General features: G+C 35.0%; 2 protein-coding genes across 8 annotated transcripts; one reads left to right on the top strand and one right to left on the bottom strand.

Annotated features, from left to right (window-relative positions):
* The first annotated feature begins 973 nt into the window (after nucleotides 1-973).
* LOC129311125 (5-formyltetrahydrofolate cyclo-ligase, mitochondrial-like) lies at nucleotides 974-4713 on the top strand. Its single transcript, XM_054953152.1, has 7 exons — nucleotides 974-1307; nucleotides 1805-1945; nucleotides 2647-2811; nucleotides 3596-3637; nucleotides 3725-3770; nucleotides 4181-4251; nucleotides 4365-4713. Exons 1-7 carry the CDS (start codon nucleotides 1058-1060, stop codon nucleotides 4499-4501), a joined length of 852 nt encoding a protein of 283 aa, XP_054809127.1. The 5' UTR covers nucleotides 974-1057; the 3' UTR covers nucleotides 4502-4713.
* Nucleotides 4714-5037: 324 nt separating this feature from the next.
* LOC129311124 (phospholipid-transporting ATPase 3-like) lies at nucleotides 5038-18764 on the bottom strand. 7 transcript variants are annotated; one of them, XM_054953149.1, is made up of 27 exons: nucleotides 18504-18764; nucleotides 17103-17168; nucleotides 16514-16575; nucleotides 15666-15747; nucleotides 14894-15013; nucleotides 14305-14385; nucleotides 14120-14216; nucleotides 13504-13610; nucleotides 13277-13342; nucleotides 12560-12681; nucleotides 12290-12380; nucleotides 12124-12201; nucleotides 11924-12040; nucleotides 10649-10795; nucleotides 10462-10566; nucleotides 10194-10336; nucleotides 9147-9248; nucleotides 8994-9057; nucleotides 8690-8902; nucleotides 7973-8138; nucleotides 7789-7868; nucleotides 7463-7702; nucleotides 7034-7255; nucleotides 6789-6956; nucleotides 6175-6522; nucleotides 5864-5970; nucleotides 5038-5568 (listed from the first exon to the last, which is right to left on the bottom strand). In XM_054953149.1, the coding sequence occupies exons 1-27, from the start codon at nucleotides 18594-18596 to the stop codon at nucleotides 5286-5288; spliced, it is 3570 nt and encodes a 1189-aa protein (XP_054809124.1). In that variant the 5' UTR covers nucleotides 18597-18764; the 3' UTR covers nucleotides 5038-5285. The 7 variants fall into 7 exon arrangements, with proteins under 7 accessions (XP_054809124.1, XP_054809120.1, XP_054809121.1 ...); XM_054953145.1 differs by having other exon boundaries at nucleotides 5038-5602; nucleotides 18504-18759; XM_054953146.1 differs by having other exon boundaries at nucleotides 5038-5602; nucleotides 14305-14382; nucleotides 18504-18759.
* Nucleotides 18765-19437: the final 673 nt, after the last annotated feature.

The following is a 19437-nucleotide window of genomic DNA, read 5'->3' as shown; positions in this document are numbered from 1 at the left end:
GGGCAACTATAAAAAGATAAGGTTAGTTTAAAAGTATGTAACTATTTTATTGGGGGTAAGATTCAGTTAAAAATGCCTTACATTTTTTATTAAAGGGAATATATATTTTGATTGCATGGATATTATTTTAATAGAAGCAATTACATCTGTATGTTTATATATATATATATATATATGAAAAAAAACTTATATACTTAACTTTATATATTTTATGCACTTGTTTTTAATTAAATTAAGATATGTGTACTCCCTTCATTTAAAGATATAACACATTTTTAACTGAATCTTATCTCACAATAAAGTTGTTGCCTACTTTTAAACTAATCCTATCTTTTCAGATCTATTCTTATTAAATATCCTATAATAAATGTAAAGTAATTATTAATAGGGGTACTTTTAAAAAAGCAATGATTATGCCTTATATTTTTAAACATCTAACTCTTTAAAAAATGCTTTATATTTTTTTAGTGAAGGGAGTATCTATTATAAATTATTTATTATATAATTATTTTTGTTATTAATATTCTTAATATATTAAAATTTATATATTTTGATTTGATTAGATAAAAATACACTCCCTCTGTTCAAAAATTTAAGGCAGTTTTAACTAAATTTTACCTGTCAATAAAATAATTATCTATTTTTAAACTAACTCTATCTTTTTATATTTATCTTTATTAAACACCCTACAATAAATATAAAGTCATTATCAAGAATATTTAAAAAAAGATAATAATTATATTTTAAAATATTAAAAATATTTTATATTTTTTAACATCTAATTTTTTAAAAAATATTTTATATTTTTAAATGAAGAAAATTTAAAATATATAAGTCTTGTTCATATGCGCAATATTTTGTGTGTGCGTGTGTGTGTGTTTTTTTTTTTTTTTTTTAACTGAGATCGCAGTGACGTTGAGGTGTTACAAAAAGCAGACATTACATAAAGCAGAAATTACATGGTACCGAGCACGGTGTCTGCTGGGCCTCGACGGTCCTTTCATATTCTATCTGCAACTGCAGCAGCTGAAGTTAGGGGAACGATAGAGAGGGGGGCATGCTTCGTAATTTCAGGACAAGTATTCTTAAGCTTAGGATGATCACTAATGACGCCACGAAGTTGGTTCTCTCCCCTCTTCCGCTCACTATAGCATCGCCCACTCCCTCTGCTAACTTGCGCCCTTTCTGCACCATGAGCACCAACTACGATCCTCAGCTCGACCGCATCTTTGATGCAAAGCGGTCTTTCCGAACCCAAATGCGCAGAGAACTGAAGAACATGGACCCTATTCTGAGATCTCGAGAAGGTTCCTCTCTCTCGTTTACTCTTTTATTTTTTTTTTCAAATTTCCTTTTTGGTGATTTTATTTTGGTTGAAGAAGTTTGTTGTTGCTGTTATGGTTTTTGTGTTTCTTGTTGGAAATTACTCTGAGCTATTCTTAGTTGATATAATGAAGAGAATTTGAGTCTTGGAGAGGGAGACCATCGTTGAAAATAGGTGGACTGAAATTCTTTGATCATTGATATAGGGGGACGCAACGTGTGTTCGATTAGTAATAGATAATTACTTGAATTTGTAATTTTCATGTATAGTAATCATGTCACTGAGACTACAAATGTGAACTTGGAGTTCCATATATATCATCATCGCGCTATGCCAAATATGCTGGTCTCTTTGTAATTATGAATTTTTGACGTGTATCAAGGTTGCTCCTTGCAGTTTCCTGAAGATTTGATGACACAAGAATTGTATTATTTGGTTTTTGCGTTCAATTCATTCTGTGCAAGGTTTTTTGTCTTTCAGATGATGCTATTCAGAGGGTTGTTTTAGAAGCTCCGTGGTTCAAGAACAGTAGCAATACATGTGCTTATATAAGTTCTAATGCCTTACGAGAAGTAGATACCTCAAAAATTGTTTCAGAAATCTTATCTAACCCCACGACAGGTATGTTCTGTATTTCATCTTTTGCAAGCGACTGGCCTGCTAGTCATCTTATATATGCTTTGATGAATAATCAATAACCTTTCTTGAATCCTGAATTATTTTCATGCTATTAGGGGGGGGGCATGGCAGGTCACGTTGAGAAATGGGTTAGAGCTAATTAATAATATATAATGACAAGAAAATTACAATTCAAACGAGGAGGTTTATCAGTTAGGTGCTTTATTTTGGCCAAAAAAAAAAAAATCAGTTAGGTGCTTTATGAGCAAGTAATTGCAGTTTCATTTTCAATCATTAGCTACCAATATGTTTTCGGGATGCTCATTTGCTCTCTACTTCTGACTTCAACACTGCTAAGTCAGACATGTATGTTTGATCAGATAATGAACAAAGGTTTTTAGAGCTTTAAGTGGATAAAAAGTTTAAGAACACCCTTGGAGCAGGAAATAAGTTCGACAGAATTCATCTAGAGATACATTTGGGTTTGCATGGTTTTTATGCTTGCCAGTTTCCCTACTGGAGCAAGTTTATGCATGCTAAGAGAAGCAGATGAGAAATGTGAAATTTACTTCAAAGTTCAACTGTTCAAGCCAATCTAATGCTCTCAGGCTTTTGAGCCTACATCATAGTGATTGTTGGGCAACTACATGTCTTGCATATGCTGTTATATGTTGGAGATTCTTACATCTAGCTTTCAACTGAAGAGGGTCATGTACAGATCAAGAAAAAGCTTTATGTGCCACGGGTAGAGGATAGAAATAGCAACATGAGAATGCTAAGGATATCAAGTATTGATGATCTGGTCCTGAACTCAATGAACATTTTGGAGCCAACCTTAGTAGATTGCAATGGAAATCCTCGTGAAGATGGTACAGCCTTTCATTATTTTCTTATTTTCATACTATGTTTCATGTCTGGCTAAACTTGATAAGAGATGTTGGAATTAACACTTATTTATTAAGTACTCAATCAAGCTTCTTTTTAACCACTCTATAGATTGCAATATTTGTCAAGTATTTTACCTGATAAAGTATTCAATGTGTTAATACTTCCATTGTCATTTCTGATTGTATGGAATGAATCTGTAATGCTGTTCTGATAACTGTTCCTTTTAATATGTTGAAGATGCACTTCTTGTAAAATTAATGTCATAGGGATGATAGTTTTGGAATGCAAATGGCAGTATTAGGCATAATATAAGTAATCATATTCTTCAATATAAAAATTGTGCTGCTATTGGCATGCTGTTCATGCATCATAGATGTATATTGCTCTTGTGGTGACTGGCGATACCCAATGCAGAGATTATTTCTTATTGGCTCTTAAAATGGGCATAACAAATATTAATTGTAATAAAAAAAAATTAAATGAAGTGATATAGTAACCAATTATGCAATCTGATTTTACAATATTGAGGTGGTCCTAAAAAGCTTGGATTAGAGAGGTTTGTCTCTCTATCTATCTCTAAATATTATTTTTATTTCACTACAGAGGAATCCTTACTTCCAGAATTCTTAGCCTGTGTTCTCCCCATAACATATGGTTACCCTTATTTTTCCTCCTTCCATTGCTCATTTTATTATGATGTTGTTATTTTTTTAAATATAGTTTAATTAGTGTTTTCTACTGATAGAATATTAACATTTCTGGCAGTTATGCAGGCAACTGACCCAGTCGACTTGATCATCCTTCCAGGTAATTCTTGGCCTTCTTCATAACACCATTTAACTACTTGCAGCATGGTACAAATTTGTCATTGCACTATGCATGTTATTCTGGCAGGCCTTGCATTTGATAGATCAGGAAGACGGTTGGGCCGCAGTGGTGGGTGAGTTTATGCATCTGATTTGTGTGACACTTATTAGTTGCATATAGGTTTAACAGAGAAATTTAGGATTACCCTCTTTGTTAACATTTAAAATAGAGTTCCGATATCTTATTACCGATTTAATTAGAAAATCAGATATAAATCATGACTGCCAATAGAATGGCAATATTTAACAATCCCCCCCTCCCAAAAAAAATAAAATAAAAAAAAGAGTGCCATTGTTAAACCATATATGGGAGAGTTTCTGGTCAGGTGCTTTGTTCACCATGATATGTTTAGTTGTGGCTTATGACATATGGACTTGTGAAGTACTCAATTGGAAAACTCATCAAAATTTGTCCATGCAATCGTCTATTTGGTTTATGTATAACATGGTTCTCATTTTTCTTTGCATGTTAAAATTTTGGAAGTTACTATGACATGTTCCTGACGAAATACAAAGAGCTTGTTAAGAAGCAAAATTGGAAACAGCCACTTCTAGGTAATTACTGTTTATCCCTTGCTAGGTGAATATGTAACGTGCTGGCTTCTTGTTCTTGGTCCTAATCATTCACTTCATTTTCTTCATCCTTGTTGTCTTTTACTTGGGTGCAGTTGCACTGTCATACTCAATACAAATAGCGGAAAATGAAAAAATAGCTGTCACTCCTTATGACGTTCACGTTGATGCTCTGGTATCCCCATCTGGCGTCATCCCAATCAGTCCACTTGCTTTCAAGGAGTGTCACTGAGTGCAATTCTTTGTTTCCGCACCTTGTATGGCAAAATTGTTGCCTATATCTCTTAAGAAGCCTACTTGTTCTAGTATTAGCATAGAGAATTGATTAAAATCTCCTCAATAATTTATTAAACGGTAACCAGTAAAAGTTCTGGGCATTCCATTAATTTTGCCCAAAAATCGACCTTTTTTTCCCTTGATGAAAAATGCATGGCATTTTCCCCCCTTGAATGGCTAGAATATTTGCACCTGGTTTAAGATGAGTTTATGAATAGTGCATTTAATCGGATTGGCCGAAATCACCCTATCACCTACCTTACGAGTAAGTCTCAAGGCTTAATTGATATTGATGATTAATGTTTTGTGATAAATCAGGGATGTCAAATTCCTTGAAATAATTCACTGACTTTTTGTGATCTTTAATTTTTATTATTTTAAGCATTTATAATATAGATCAACGTGACTGGCAAAACCCACCTCATGTCAAGCAAGGATCCAGCTAAGCAAGGGCGCAGATAATTTATTCTTTTGACGATGAGGAGAATGGAATTAGAGATAAGGAATATATCAAGTTAACAACCAGCAATCCATTACACTGGTCAAGTTCTAACCTTGGGCATGAGATTCAAGTATGGGAATCGGCTCCAGTCAGGTTCAATGAATATATATATATATATTAACGGGGTCGGACATTCTTGCTTGGTGAATCTTGAAAAAGAGAGATCTCCTAAAAAATATTGGATATGCACATCTCAATGGAAGACCAAAACTAAAGAAAGAGAATGCACTTGTTCACATCACAATCGACTATTTTTTGTGGCCAATCTTTGGTGCTCGAAACCTGCTAGCTCGTTTAGCAACATCCCATGCCTTATGCGGGGCATACACGCCGAACTGGGAAGCGAAAAAGGACTCATAGCAAGGTGAATCAAAAGCAAACCCTGTGTACTTGGATACCTCACGAGGAAGTTGAGACATGGCATAGCTCCTTGCCTCTGATGGTGTAAGATGAGTCCCCACCTCCAGCAGCTGCGTCCTGTTGCCGCAATCTGGTTCGTCTCTGTGAATTTCCTGAATAATCTGATAATCATAGGGGAAAAACCATCTTTGAATCCTGTTACCACATCAACTCAAATCAATTCAAAAGGAGAAAAAGTTGGTAGCAGATAGAATACCTTATCATATATTTCTACTAACACTTTGATATTTAATAAAGGTTGTGTGAGATATCTTTGGTCTATGCATTATTGATTCATGCAGCACCAGACAGCATACTGATATCTCCAATTCTTATCAAGAAATGGATTGTTGATTCCTGTTCTATTTATACGCAAGAAATGGAATTTTAGAAGCTAGTGGTTCTTGAAAATCTTACCCTTGGAAGACGAAGTCACCCAAGAGGGCAGCAATGGGAACAAGAAGAAGCGTGAGGTAGAAATAGGGTGTACTCATTAGGACATATATCACAAAATAAATATTCTCCTGCAGGTAAATCAAACAACCCGTCGTAAGAATGTTTCAAATGAGTAAATGAGTCATAAATAATGTACAGAAGTTTTGGTTAAAGACTACTTAAATTTTCTAAATGCATAGAATCCATTCTAGTATTGTTATAATCTTTGGTTTTTTTTTTTTTTAAATAAGTAGATGCATAAATGGAGAGGCAAACAAAGAGAGAGAATTTACCTGTCTGACCACTGAATATATGAAGGCAAAAATAAACCATGCTAATATACTTCCACCAACACCAATTAAGTGCCACCTTGTGATCGAATTACATATCATAAGAAGTCGTACATTGACAGTTACTATAACACATGTATAGGCCATTGTGCTGACATCCCACTGTCCAAATGTTTTGCCTACTGAATTTTTAGCACTTGAGCTCGACAAAATCACAAAATAGAACAATATCAAAGACTGGTAGACCGAAAAAAGGGCCCATGTTGCCACAACACTCCATTTGAAGAAGACATTCCTAATTCCTTCCATGTAAAGTCCAGGATACTTCCTGGAAAGAGATGCACTGACATCCTGGCAAAGGCACATAAAACAAATCAAAATGTCAACGATGAAGATACGGTGTTTTAATGAGGGACATACAATCCATGAAAATACGGTGTTTTAGTGAGACACAGAATGTTTCAGCTATAATGTTCTAACTCAGAAACCCAAATCAAAAGGGAAAAAAATACAAGCAAATGGTACGTGTTTCCCTGAGTTAACATGTGGATGAAAAAGGGGGAATATTAAAAAAAAAAAAAACACTGCACTCCTCAATGATTAAAATAATGCTTTACCTTGTCAAATAGTCCAACAATAATTACAGGCAGTGCCGTGAAGATCACATTATATAATGACTGAAACCAGTCATCATAGAACCTCTGACCAGAAAACCCAGTTTGGAAAGTAAACCAAAACTGAGTAAGAGTGAACGTGAGATTCTTATAAAAGAAGTATGTAATAACCTGCAATAATCAATTTTCAAGTATGTTACAACCAATGAAAACAGCAATGCAAGTGTACTGTTTGCAAAATGTGATACCTTGCATACTCGAAGGTATGACCAACGGCCATGGACAAGTAGTAAATCTACAAGGAAACGAAACTGTGCAACGGCAAAATCACTAGCCATCACTGCTTGCATCCCCTCCATCCCACTTACGCCAACACCAACATGAGCAGCTTGAATCATGCTAACATCATTGGCTCCATCGCCAACACTTAACGTTATTTTATGTGCACCTTTCTTGACTAGCCTTGTGACCTGTAACCAGAAATAATGCATGATATTTGACAAAATCTACAAGCAAAAATCATCAAATTTTATCGACGATTTTATCCAAGTATTCTTACTATTTAGGCCAAAAATTAATTTCTCCCAAATGTAAAATCTCTTCACAGCACAGAAAGAGCAAGGGTGACAGCAAAAAGCCAAAAACAAGTTATCAGCCCCTGTGCAGCAGTCAATTACCTGTGCTTTTTGTAAAGGAGAAACTCGACAGCAAACAACCGCATGACAATTCAAACCCAAATTCAGAAGCGTCGCTCTTAAACTTGGGTCTAATGCATGCATTAGACTTTTCCCATCAATTACAAGTGCTAATTTTTGTCCATTTAGAGAGCGAAGATAGCTCTGTGCTTCCTCAAGGGACTTCTTCAACTCTTTCTTCACTTCTTCTCTAATAAAATGCGTAATTTCCACTGGGTCACCCTGACAAATAACAACATGATGCAACTGAAATAGTGAGGAAAATTGTAAGTTAGGTCCGAAACCCAGAAACTAACATTGCAGCTTACCCTTTCTTCGACTTCTCTAATTGCATCAGTTTCCGAGCTGATAGTAAATTTTTTCATCTCATTGGTTATTAAATTGCATGCTGCAGCCAGAGTGTGGGGACATGATATAAGATAAAACATAATTACATTCTTTGAACACCAACAAAGCAGGAGAAAGACCAGATATCAATCAAGGCAGACTCACCATAGGCTATATTTATAGCTGTTTCAATCTTGTCTCCAGTAAGCACCCAAATTTTAATGCCAGCTCTTTGGAGAGTCTCTATACATGCTGGAACTCCCTCTTGAAGCTTGTCCTCTATGGCAGTGCTACCAATCAAAATCAGATCAGTTTCTATAAGTTCTGCCACCTGTTTTATTTCTAATGGTATCAGTGAGGATAAATTTTCATCTGAATATTCTATAATAAAGCTTTTTCTGGTAACTTGATATTTAGGGAATAGTTGTTGACTTATTCTATGACAACATTATTACTAGTTTCTTAAGATGGTTCCAGAAAGGAAGCCTTCTGCAAAACATATTAGTTACAAATACATGGGCTAAGAGCCAAACCTAATAAGATAGATACGAATACGACAGTTGTCTCTTTTTAATCTACATGATTTAAGCCTTTTCAGGCATATCAACCATAAATGCAAAGCCTAAATTTTATCCCTTATATACAACTCACAAATCCCTCAACCCTCATGGGATGCAGATCATTTTATACTTAGAAGCAACTTTGATTAACTAGCTTGTTAGACGTGTAATTTTCATGCCAAACTGTTAACTGTGATGCCTTGTAGTTGATTCGTATAATAAATTACATTGGCAAATATTTGACCAATTTAAAGACAACCAGCTAATAAAATCGAGAAATTTCCCAATCAATCATCAAAACAATAGTTTTGTCAAAATATACCTCATCCAACTTCTTGTCACGATCACTTAGAGATGACTTGGCTTGGATGAACTTCTCATTCCAACTTTCATATACATGAGGGTGTAATTCTTTGTAGGCCAGGCATAATGTACGTAACCCAGCAGCTCCAAATTGTTCCAAATACTCCCTGGTCAATTTCTTTATGTCATCAGCACCATTGGCCAATCTCTCGAAGATCACTGTATCAGCACCCTGTGAAATTTAAGTTCCTGGGAAGATGTTATCTTCTTAGCCAACAGCCAAACGATTTAAGTCTTGTAAAAAAGCTTCAAGAAACTCTTACCTTACAGTATAATACAAGCTTCCCATCTGCATAACGGCATATAACAGACTGGCGCTTCCTTGTACTATCAAGGGAACAGGGATTACAAAGCAATCTCAGAAATTATTGTTGAAACCTTAGAATTACATGACATTTAGAGGGAAGAATGATTACCTGTTAAATTCAAGTACATTCAAAATTTCATAAGGCACATCTTGGATTTTACCCTTCTTTTCAGCATGTGATTCGCGAACATATATCGTTGTTGGTGTGCGTCTGACAGAATAATGGTGATTAGCACCAAATCAAGCTGCAATTACCTCAAAATCTAGCAGCTCATCACTATGCATAGTATAACCAGCCACAATAAACCATATTAAGCGTATAAAGGAGACATGCTTTAAAACGATGACCAGCCACTATGTATGGTAGACAGAATAATATTTTAAAGCAGGAGGGACAAATGAAAAGGGAAAATAGAAAGAAGAAAAAAATATCACATATTTTTATTTTTGTGTAATTTTTCTCTTACTTTAAAAGCATTTCAAATTTTTTCAGAACCAGACCGGATATTGAACCGGAAAGGTTAGCAATTTACAGTTCACATGGTCCAACCGAGTTGGACTAATGGTCAAACCGATGACGTAATAATTAAAGTAAAAAATTACATATGTATATAATAATTTAAATATAAAAAATAAATATGAAATTACTACTTAACTTAAAAATAAAATTAAATATTTTAAATTTATCATGACTTAATAAACTGCATAAGACAATATAACATTAAATGATTAAAAAAATTGGTCATTTTCGAAAAAAAATTTGACAAAAAAAAAGAGGCATTTTTTGAACAGTCCAGTTTTTGAAAACTGGAACTAGTTCCCAGCTTGATTCCGGTTCTCGGTCCGACTGCCGGTTCAAAGCGGCCCAATCCGGCCCAACTTTTCAAAAGGTTTTTTTGGCTTGACTGAACCATTAGTCTAACCAGTCGATGGTTCGACCGGTTCGGTCCAGTTTTTAAATCACTTTTCAACATTGAAAGATTTAAATGATAATGCACTGGAACACTTGCGCCCCCCTCCCAAAAAAAAAAAAACAGACACACATGCACCCCTTAAAAAAAATTCAACCATAATTCGTTTGCAGCCTAGAAAGGTTGGCAAAATGAGTGAATGACACAATCAAACAGCAGATATGCAGAATAAGTTTGAATTAAACCTGTAAAAGAAGAAACCAAAGTTCTTTGCAGCAATGACCAAAGCAGCCTCATCAGGTGAGGCTGCTTGATACGTGACTTTATCTGGGGACTCATCGCCCTCAGGAAGTACAGTATGACATATAGCAAGGCATCTGAAGAATTCCTACATTGTGATCAAAGAATATTACATTAATTTGAGCAATATAACATGCCACATAATAGTTCAAGATTCAACCTTCTGAATTCATGTCACAAGCATATCATAATAAATTAAAGAAAATTATTCACCTTACAAATGTTAGGATTAGGCTCATTCCTCCAGGCTCCTTGCATAAGCCTATCATCATCAAAATTAAAGCCCCTCTCTTGCACTGCAGTGTCTGATTTAGTTTCCTGTAGAGAAAAATTGATGCTGCATAATTATGATCTCTTTAACAGCACAATCACTCTCATTCAATATAAAAAAATGTACCACCTCAACTTTCATCCCATTACGCTCAGCCATTTGCCTCTCAATTTCAGTAACACCAGTTCCATAGACCTGTTCTCCAATTGAACACTTAAAAAACTCCATCAAGTTTCTTGTCAAAGTTCCTGTTTTGTCAGAGAAGATGTATTCCACCTAGCAAATCAGCAGTTAAACTGTTTAGTTCAGCCAAGAACTTCAAGGAGCCAAATAATAAGAACTTAGTAACTAACAGGATTTCTGTAAAGTATATCTCCTCAAAACACATGTAATATCCCCATTTGGAAGACTCTACAAAATTTTATGATTTGAACCCCTTCCCCTTCTAAAAGAAATGCTAAAGATTGTGTGGAGTTACTTGGCTTGCTATTGCTCACTAAAGTCCACTGCACCTGCTGCTTTACTTTGCTAGCCTTTTATTCCTGTCAAATTGTTGTTAATTTGAATATTTTATTTTTTATTTATGTTTTTTTTTGGCCAATGATAAGATTTTGTTACTGTAAACCTACATCTCAGGACCTAATTGTATGAGCTGTTAGCCTTAAATCCCTGTAAGATGAAGCACTCTCTTCATATGCAATAATTAGAAGAGTTAAACTCTAAATATCTGAGCCCAAGTGCTTCACCCTCTTTGATGATTAATTTCAGCACCTTACAAGCCATGAAATATCAAGGGTTATGGCACCATTTTTTCGCAATTCACAACCCCTGTAGCTTCTTCAAAGAGGAATATAGGGCTATCCACCATCCCTATCATAGGGCACAAACTAAAAACAATAACAACAAATAAGTCTTATTTTACTGAATGAGATTAGTTATATGAATTAAACGATGACGTGCAATGGTCCCAAATCTTCCTAATGATTATCTAAGGGAAAGTACACTATCAATGGCTGTGTTCCTTGACCCAACACCAGTAGCTAATCACCACAATAAGTTATGGGGGGATAGGGGCAATGGAGCAAAAACACTGTTTCCCTAACATATTATGCAAGTTTAGAGATGGCTTTACTATTTTATTAAGAGAATTCTAGGGCAGGGATTGTTCATGAATATGTAGTGCTTTTCGGTCACATGCAGTGTTTTGCATTTCTTTCATTATTAGTTATTTTGCTAGTTACAGTGATGGGGAAGTTGTGGATATGGTCGCAAACTAGACAACCACCACTTTTGCTCTTGATTTCTTAGAAGTTAGAAAGACTGCCTGACATTGTGGCTTAAATTTTCTTCCTCGTCAATAATAATTCTTTCATCATGTTTACAAAGAATGTGGTTGCAACAAACCTGTCCAAGTTCTTCATTTAGATTAGATGTCCTGGCCAATGCTGGGGTATTGGTTTCCTTATGGTACATGCACAAGTCCTTGTTGATAAATTGAGTAGACTGAATAAATTTGATCATCTGAAACACTTGCCAAAATAAATTAAGTTTTCCTTTGTCAAGAATAATGACATTGCTAGGGCATGTAATCAGCTGAGACAAACCTCTATTGACACATAAAGTGAAATAGGGATGAGAGGTGAGTATAGAGTGATAAGAGTAAACAAAGTTAGGACAATAACCTGAAAGGAAGAATAAATGGCGAAAAGTTAAAAAGGAAAGGAATGAAAGGATATAGATATTTATCTTGAGGGAGCAAGTAGTTCGTACCAGAAATCTGTTATTTGGGTTGAACTGTCCTGAGCCCTCACCACCTACATCAAGGCGTAAATAGAAATATTTGTTGTTTACAAAGACGCCACTGCAATTTACACAAACCCAAGAAACTTCATAAATAGTAGTACTAATTAAGATGTTAATGTTGTTGATCATGGTAATATCAGAAGCAGTTTTGATAGAAACAACAATAAATCAGATACAGGATGCCAATGAAAACAATCAAGCCTCCTCAACAAAGTACTCAGACTTAAAATCACACACCTGCCTATGGCTCCAACAAAACAAATTCCAAAGAGAGTTGTGAATAGAACGAGTATGAGTTTGTCTAACTTCCTCTCCAATGTACTTCTTTTAGAAGGCACATTCATGGAATTCATCATCACCTGCAATGTATTCCAAGTGTCCGTAAAGCAGAGTCCACCAATAGTCAAACATGATTAAACAAGAGGGGCCCTGAAAGACAATAACCACCCAAATAATTTCCTACAAATAAGGTTAACCTATCACCAAAAAATAGACAAAAGAATCAAACTGCATTTTAACTTCTTGTTTCAAACTCAATTTTCTTTTACGTTGTACACTATTTATCTGTTTATTTTATTTTAACTTATTTTGCTTTCTCGTACCTTATCTGACAAAGGGTTTTGAAGGGGAATTGAGTGGCTGACTTGAAGGTGATCAATCCTATCAATTCCCTTTTGGTATCAACAATTTTTTATGAAAATAAGGCACAGAAACGTCTTTTATGATTTCCTTTAACTCTTTCTCTGACTAACATCATCACCTTTTAAGAAAATTGATGAGTGGCATGCCTGAAAAAGTTGCCTAGATAAATCACCAGTTTTCATTAAAATTATATTACCGAAACACATCTCAGCAATCACTGCATTCCTGTCATTTCAATTTCATAATTATATTCAAATGAATAGTAGATGACGAAACACAATTTTTGCAAGAATCTCATGCATAGCAACAAACCTTTGTTTCATGCCCTGTAAAAATAACTACTCCAACAATATACCCTGTATTTTTGAGACTGCAACCCTGAAAATGCAGGAAATTTCAATGAGTTGATGCCGGATCCAGCAAAGAAAATGCTTTCTCTTGCCCTAGCAATTGCAACAATTCTGACAAGTTTATTTATAAATATAAAGCTTAAATACCCAAAACTTCAAACAGAATGAGAAGGAATGAGCACAACATACTCGCAGCAAAATTTGGTTGGGATTGACAGGTAGTGTTTGTGTTTGAATAATAAGATTCCCAGTGAAGGTATACAATGAATTGTTTGGTTGTTCACACTGAACTTCACCTGCAGTTAGTTACAAAACTTCTAGTAAGAACTCAATTAAGCAACATGTAAGTTTAGCATATATTGTGAGAGCTGACTCATCAAACTGGTACTGAATTGATTCTTTTCAGACTCTAGAATGATATTCCCTGGAGAGGATGCTAAAACTCTAGAAGATGAGTAATAACTATTTATCTAGAAGATGCTAAAACTCAATTTCACCAACTGGCAAAAAGATGATTCCATGTGGTTTGTATGATTGGGTAAACTGGAATAGGATGATGTTTTATTGGTATCATGCATATGACTTGAAGCAAAATCCCTTCACAAAGAAGTTTTAAAACTGATTGACGATTGATTAGGAGTTTTGCTCAAATACATGTGCCAAGACTATGCTAATGTGGAATTAAAAAACCAGACCGAAATGAATAAAAGGAAGAGCTGAGAAGAAAATTTTGGCTGAAAGGTGGTAACATAATCTCACTCAACTGTTAGTCTGTTTTATGGCTCAATCAATAAAAGATCCATACCTTCAAACTCAGATGCCTTCTCTGGAGTCAGGTAATCCCAAGTCTTCTCCGATGCTTTCCTGATCTTGAGATTGGTTTCCCCATCCAAATTAGCAGTCTGTAGCACACAAAGTAATAGACTGTAGTCTGCTAAAGAACATTAAAAAGAACTCGTTATTGGAATTTTTTTTTTTGGGTGTTTAAACCTCAATATAGCAGACACCATCTGCATTTGTACTGGCCAGGAAAAGAAGATCTGCTGGGAAAAATCCATCCTGCTTAACCTGCTACAAACAAAGATTATAGTTCATAGTAAATATTCTATTTTTTGTGCATAGCAAAAACAGCAATGGTAATACTACATACAGCAGGTATGACTGCAACTTCAGAGAGTTGGCTTATGATAGGGCTCCAATCAGGAGAGCTTTTAAAGAAGTGAAAGTAAATGGTGTAGTGGGGAAAGAGAGAAACGTAACCAGCATGAGTCCAGTTATGGGAAGGGGACTCGGTAGAAGGACATGTTGAAGCTGACGAGAGGACTTGTGGAAGTAGGTGGGCTGAAGGTTAGTAGAAGGAGGCTTGAGTGAGAAAGCAAGGTTCGAAAAATTTCAGTGAGGGTATGAAATCCTAGTCTTTGCAAGCCCTAGCCTCTTTAGAATATGTGCAGACATGATTGCAGCCTGAACAGATGATAATTTCCTTCCTATGAGATTTAAAACCATATGCTCTATCATCACTGTTGAAAGTTTTTCAAAAAACAGAGATTTCAAAATTCAATCTGGCAGATATGCGTACCACACTCACCCTGACAATGTCTCCAACCTGCAGATTTTTCCAGACTACGGACTCCCATGTTTGATCTTGCAAAACATCTATCATTCTATTGTTTATGACCTTGTCATTTTGAAGACGTTTCTGTCGTACATAATTTGAGGAAAAAATATTTAACAAAAAACACAAATATAATATTACTGCCATAATATAATATATTAACTATCTTTCCCCTTTTACATTTATATCACAACACATATGCCAAAAATATCTAGAAGCATGACACAAAGATTACAAGTGCAGATGACTTTATGTTTTTCAAAAACAAGAAAAGGCCCATTTACATTATAACCACAAACTATAATATAAACAATAAACAACAACAACAAGCCTTTATCCTACTAGGTGGGTCGACTACATGGAAACCACAAACTATAATACATTATTAAAATTAATTTGCATTTAGAAGAGCAAAGGAAACCATAGGCACCAAGTTTTTAGAAACATATATCAGTACAAACATAAAAAAGAACGTGGAATCCCTATTTCTACCTATTTATCTTTCATGTATACTTTTTATAACACCCCAGGTTACAATAAAACACAAGCAAAGAGATGGCCTAATTCCAATTGTCAGCACCTAAAAGGGAGTTTTTTCTTTTCTTTTCTTTTTTCTTTTTGTTTTTTTTTTTGGGGGGGGAGGGGAGTTCACGCCACATTTTATATAAAAACCAAAACCAATTAAAAAAATCAGAAAATAAAGCAAAGAGAAAAGTAAGGGAAAAAACAGCCTCACCCAGTCCTCAAAAGCTTCCTTAATAAGAGAGATAAGAAGCACCAGAGACAGAGGAACCACATTAGTTATTGGAGATATAGGACTACATCATCAGAAAACTGTTATCAGATTAATTACAAACTGTATAAATCATTTATTAGCCGAAAATATGTGACATGAGCAAAAACCCCATATCAAGTACATTATTACTGATACGTGATAATGATCTTCTTAATAACTACAGCATGCCAAGAAAGCATGATGTAAGGCCCAAGAAGAAAGAAACAGGATTAAGTAGTAAATACATAAAGGACAACCATACTAATGCGGCAGAAAGTCTTAGAAATATGCAAACAAGATTTTAATGTTCTAAAAATACAAAATATTCAACCAATGTGACACTAAAAGAGCTTCGTGTTCAGAATAGCAATGAGTGCAACTTCAACTGACTTTATAATTGTTGAGTCATATGGAATCAAATCCTGTGAGTCCCCAGAAATATGCACGACGTACATTTCGAAGTTCACCAAAGTTTCACACCAGTACAAGAAACTCAATTTAAACCAGCAAATTGCACAAACTAATTAATTCAAACAAATTAACAAAGCAATCAATTAATGCACAAAGCGATCAAATATGTTGAATGATGAACGACTGATATTGAATTTTGGGAAATGCACATTTTCCATCATGCTAGGAGATGCAGCGGATTTGTACTCTGAGTATTGCATTAAAGTCCAAGTTTTCCACACGTATTAATTAACATGGAGGAATGCCAGCTGATTAAAACAAAAATATTTGTGCATTACACCAATGAGTCTTGCTAGTTGGAAAACAATATCCCAACAATGTACATAACATTCACATACCTGATTGGTGTTGCTGCTAAAATTGAGATTGAAAGAAAATAGAGATTAGCAACCCGCCTGAACTGCAGCACAAACAAAAATTTCTCACTTCTCTAAAACATGAAAGCATTGAATTTGCACCAGAGCATTCCTTTGTCCTTCCAAGTACAAACATAACTTATTTTAAATCATCAATAAATTGATGTAAGCATGTTACTTAGGGTTAACATTTTCTAAAGCATAGTTATTATTTGCATATGGCACACACACTTGGCAAGGAATTCAAAGTGCTACAGTATATAGCATCTAGAGTTGTGTGAGCTAAGTGAAAATGAAGAATATTTTTAAAAAATCAAAATAAAATTGATAAGGACTAAGATTAACCCATTTCCTGATAATCATCTATAAACCACAACATTAATTACGTAAATAAAAAAAATCATTGTTTAAAAAGGTTTGATTCAGATTTGTTAACAGAGCGCGGTGCACCTGTAGCACCAATAGAACCAATTTGTAAATTATGTAATAGAAGGCAAATCTCAGCTTTTTAAAATTGAAGATTTTTTTCATCTTCCCTTTTTTGAGAATCAAAAGGCTTCAACTAACTTACCTGTTCAAAAAGCCCTTTTGGCAAGAAAGTGAAAATGTTATATTTTGTAGTTGATATCGAGTTTCCCTGCCATAGTGGAGATTGACCAGTCAAAATTTGATCAAAATTAATAAATCCGTATGCAAAACATACAAAATATTAATATCCCTAATTTGTCTTAAAAAACCATCATCAATGAAAAGGAGCCCCCAGTGTGTAAACGTTGGCAAACAGAAAATTAATTAAGTGATTTCAAGGTGTGTGTGCATGGGATTACAAAGAATCAAGTTGATTTTGCATAACTATAGAGTATGGCAATATCTGTCATCACATTTTTTTATGTAACTTCTTGATTTTAGATGCTCTCATAGATCCAAAGTCCAAACAAGGAAATATCACGAAACTGTAATCCCTTCTTTAGCAAATCAACAATTCACTCACCACTGGCCAACATGTGTCATGCTTCAAAAAATTTAAACGTAACTCATAAAATTCACCACTTGATATAACTTAGTTTTAGAATTCTAACTAAAATTTTAAGAATGTGCTCCATAAACACATTGCAGCACATGTTCTAATCTGTATATTAGTTTTGGGCATATCAATATAAAAAAAGAAATCTATAGTAAGCCACATATTCACTAGTCATAAACCACATGACTCATTCTTCAGGCTTCTTGTAATCCACGGACAAGAAAATGTGTCTATTTTTTTTTTTTTGGAAATTGCATGTATTTTCTTTACATATGTATTAAAAAATTTTAACAGGACATTCCTCCAACTATAGATATGTATTTACTACAATATGTTAATATCGGCTTAGCTTCATTGATATATATATGTATATGTATATGTACATATAGAGAGACAGAAGTATGAACGTGTCAATCGCGTAAATGCCTCTAAAGTATAAAACAAAGAGAGAAAATGAATGAGAGTGCATATACAGCATATTTCCTCATTATTCACTCACTTCCTCTTTCTCTCTATCTCTCTTACTATGGAGGCCATTTAGAGGCTTGACAGTTGACACCCTAGTAAATTTACTCAAACCAAGTTAGGAAAATACAATTGACCCATGATGGCCATAATGGCAAGGGGTAACCAAGTTATAGTAAATAAGTAATTCTGATACAGCTTAATAATTAATTTATAACGGCCAAGTCACTGCAGGAGTTCATGGCACACATGAATTATTGTCAACAATTTGAAATACAACGCAATTATTCGTGTCCAGCTTTCTGCCAACTAAAATTGGCAGAAATAGAGCTCACATTTGACGCGTATCCATCAGCATTTCCTATTCCAATTCTTATTTCCTCGAGCAACCAGATGAAAAATTATAAACAAATAAAAAGAGGTAATAGCGCGATACATACACCAGAAGCATCCACGAAACAAAAAATAATAGAAGCAGCAAACCGTGAATGGACTGGGAAGTTTGTTCTTGCGATCATTGCAGAAAATGGTACGCTTGTCCGGGGCCTGAGGCTCCACTCCGCCAGGTCCACCCATTCTAGACGAAGGTGTTTGCACGCTGGGCTTGGAATCTTGATCCGTTCTCGATGAAGAAAAAGACGAAGAAACGATAATGATGATATCAGCCTAGCCTATCCGCATATCCTTCAATTCTTTTGCGATCGGTTTCAAATCAATGTTAGTGATCTCCACGGCTTCGTTTGTTCGACGCAGAAGAATCAGAGTTTCTACTGCACAATGCACATGCAATACCCCTTCAAAAAATCGCCGTTTACTTTCCCATTTCCCATTTTGCCCTTTTCCTTTTTCATCAACGTTGCTTCCTAGTTTTGGCTTAGTTCTGCGCTTAATTCGCTTGCCCTGAAACTCGGTTTCTTTCCATGTACAAGTATATCATATACTAATTTAAATTAAATTTATAGTATGCTAAGACAAAAATTTCGGGCCAACTAAATTTTATATACTAGTAAGTTCGTTTAAGTGCTAAATGGCAGTTTCGGTGAGGGCAAAACAGACAATAACAACCATTAAAGCCGTGTTAATGATTATTTATTCGAGCCTTTGCCGCGAGTTCTTCTTACTAAAGTCACGACACGTGGCAACGATCCCTGGAGGAACTTGGAAGTTGAAGGCTGAGAATTTCTCAAGGCAGTTGACATGAGCAACGGCTAACGATGGGCATCATGGGAGAGTGTCAAGGCCAACCATTTATTATTTTGTCTTTTCGTTTTTTTTTTTTTGTTTTGTTTGAGATGACATGAAAGCGATTACAAGAGAAGTCTGTCATGGACAAAACGAACAGAGCTACGTCCAAGATATCCCGATGGATGCAAGTAGTTGGCGGATACAATAAGACGTGAAAGGGCTCTGTAAACGT

Source organism: Prosopis cineraria, unplaced genomic scaffold (genome assembly GCF_029017545.1).
Source record: "Prosopis cineraria cultivar Desert tree isolate PC_DT_omini unplaced genomic scaffold, ASM2901754v1 PC5, whole genome shotgun sequence".
NCBI lineage: Eukaryota > Viridiplantae > Streptophyta > Magnoliopsida > Fabales > Fabaceae > Prosopis > Prosopis cineraria.
This window is presented reverse-complemented; position numbering and strand designations above follow the sequence as displayed.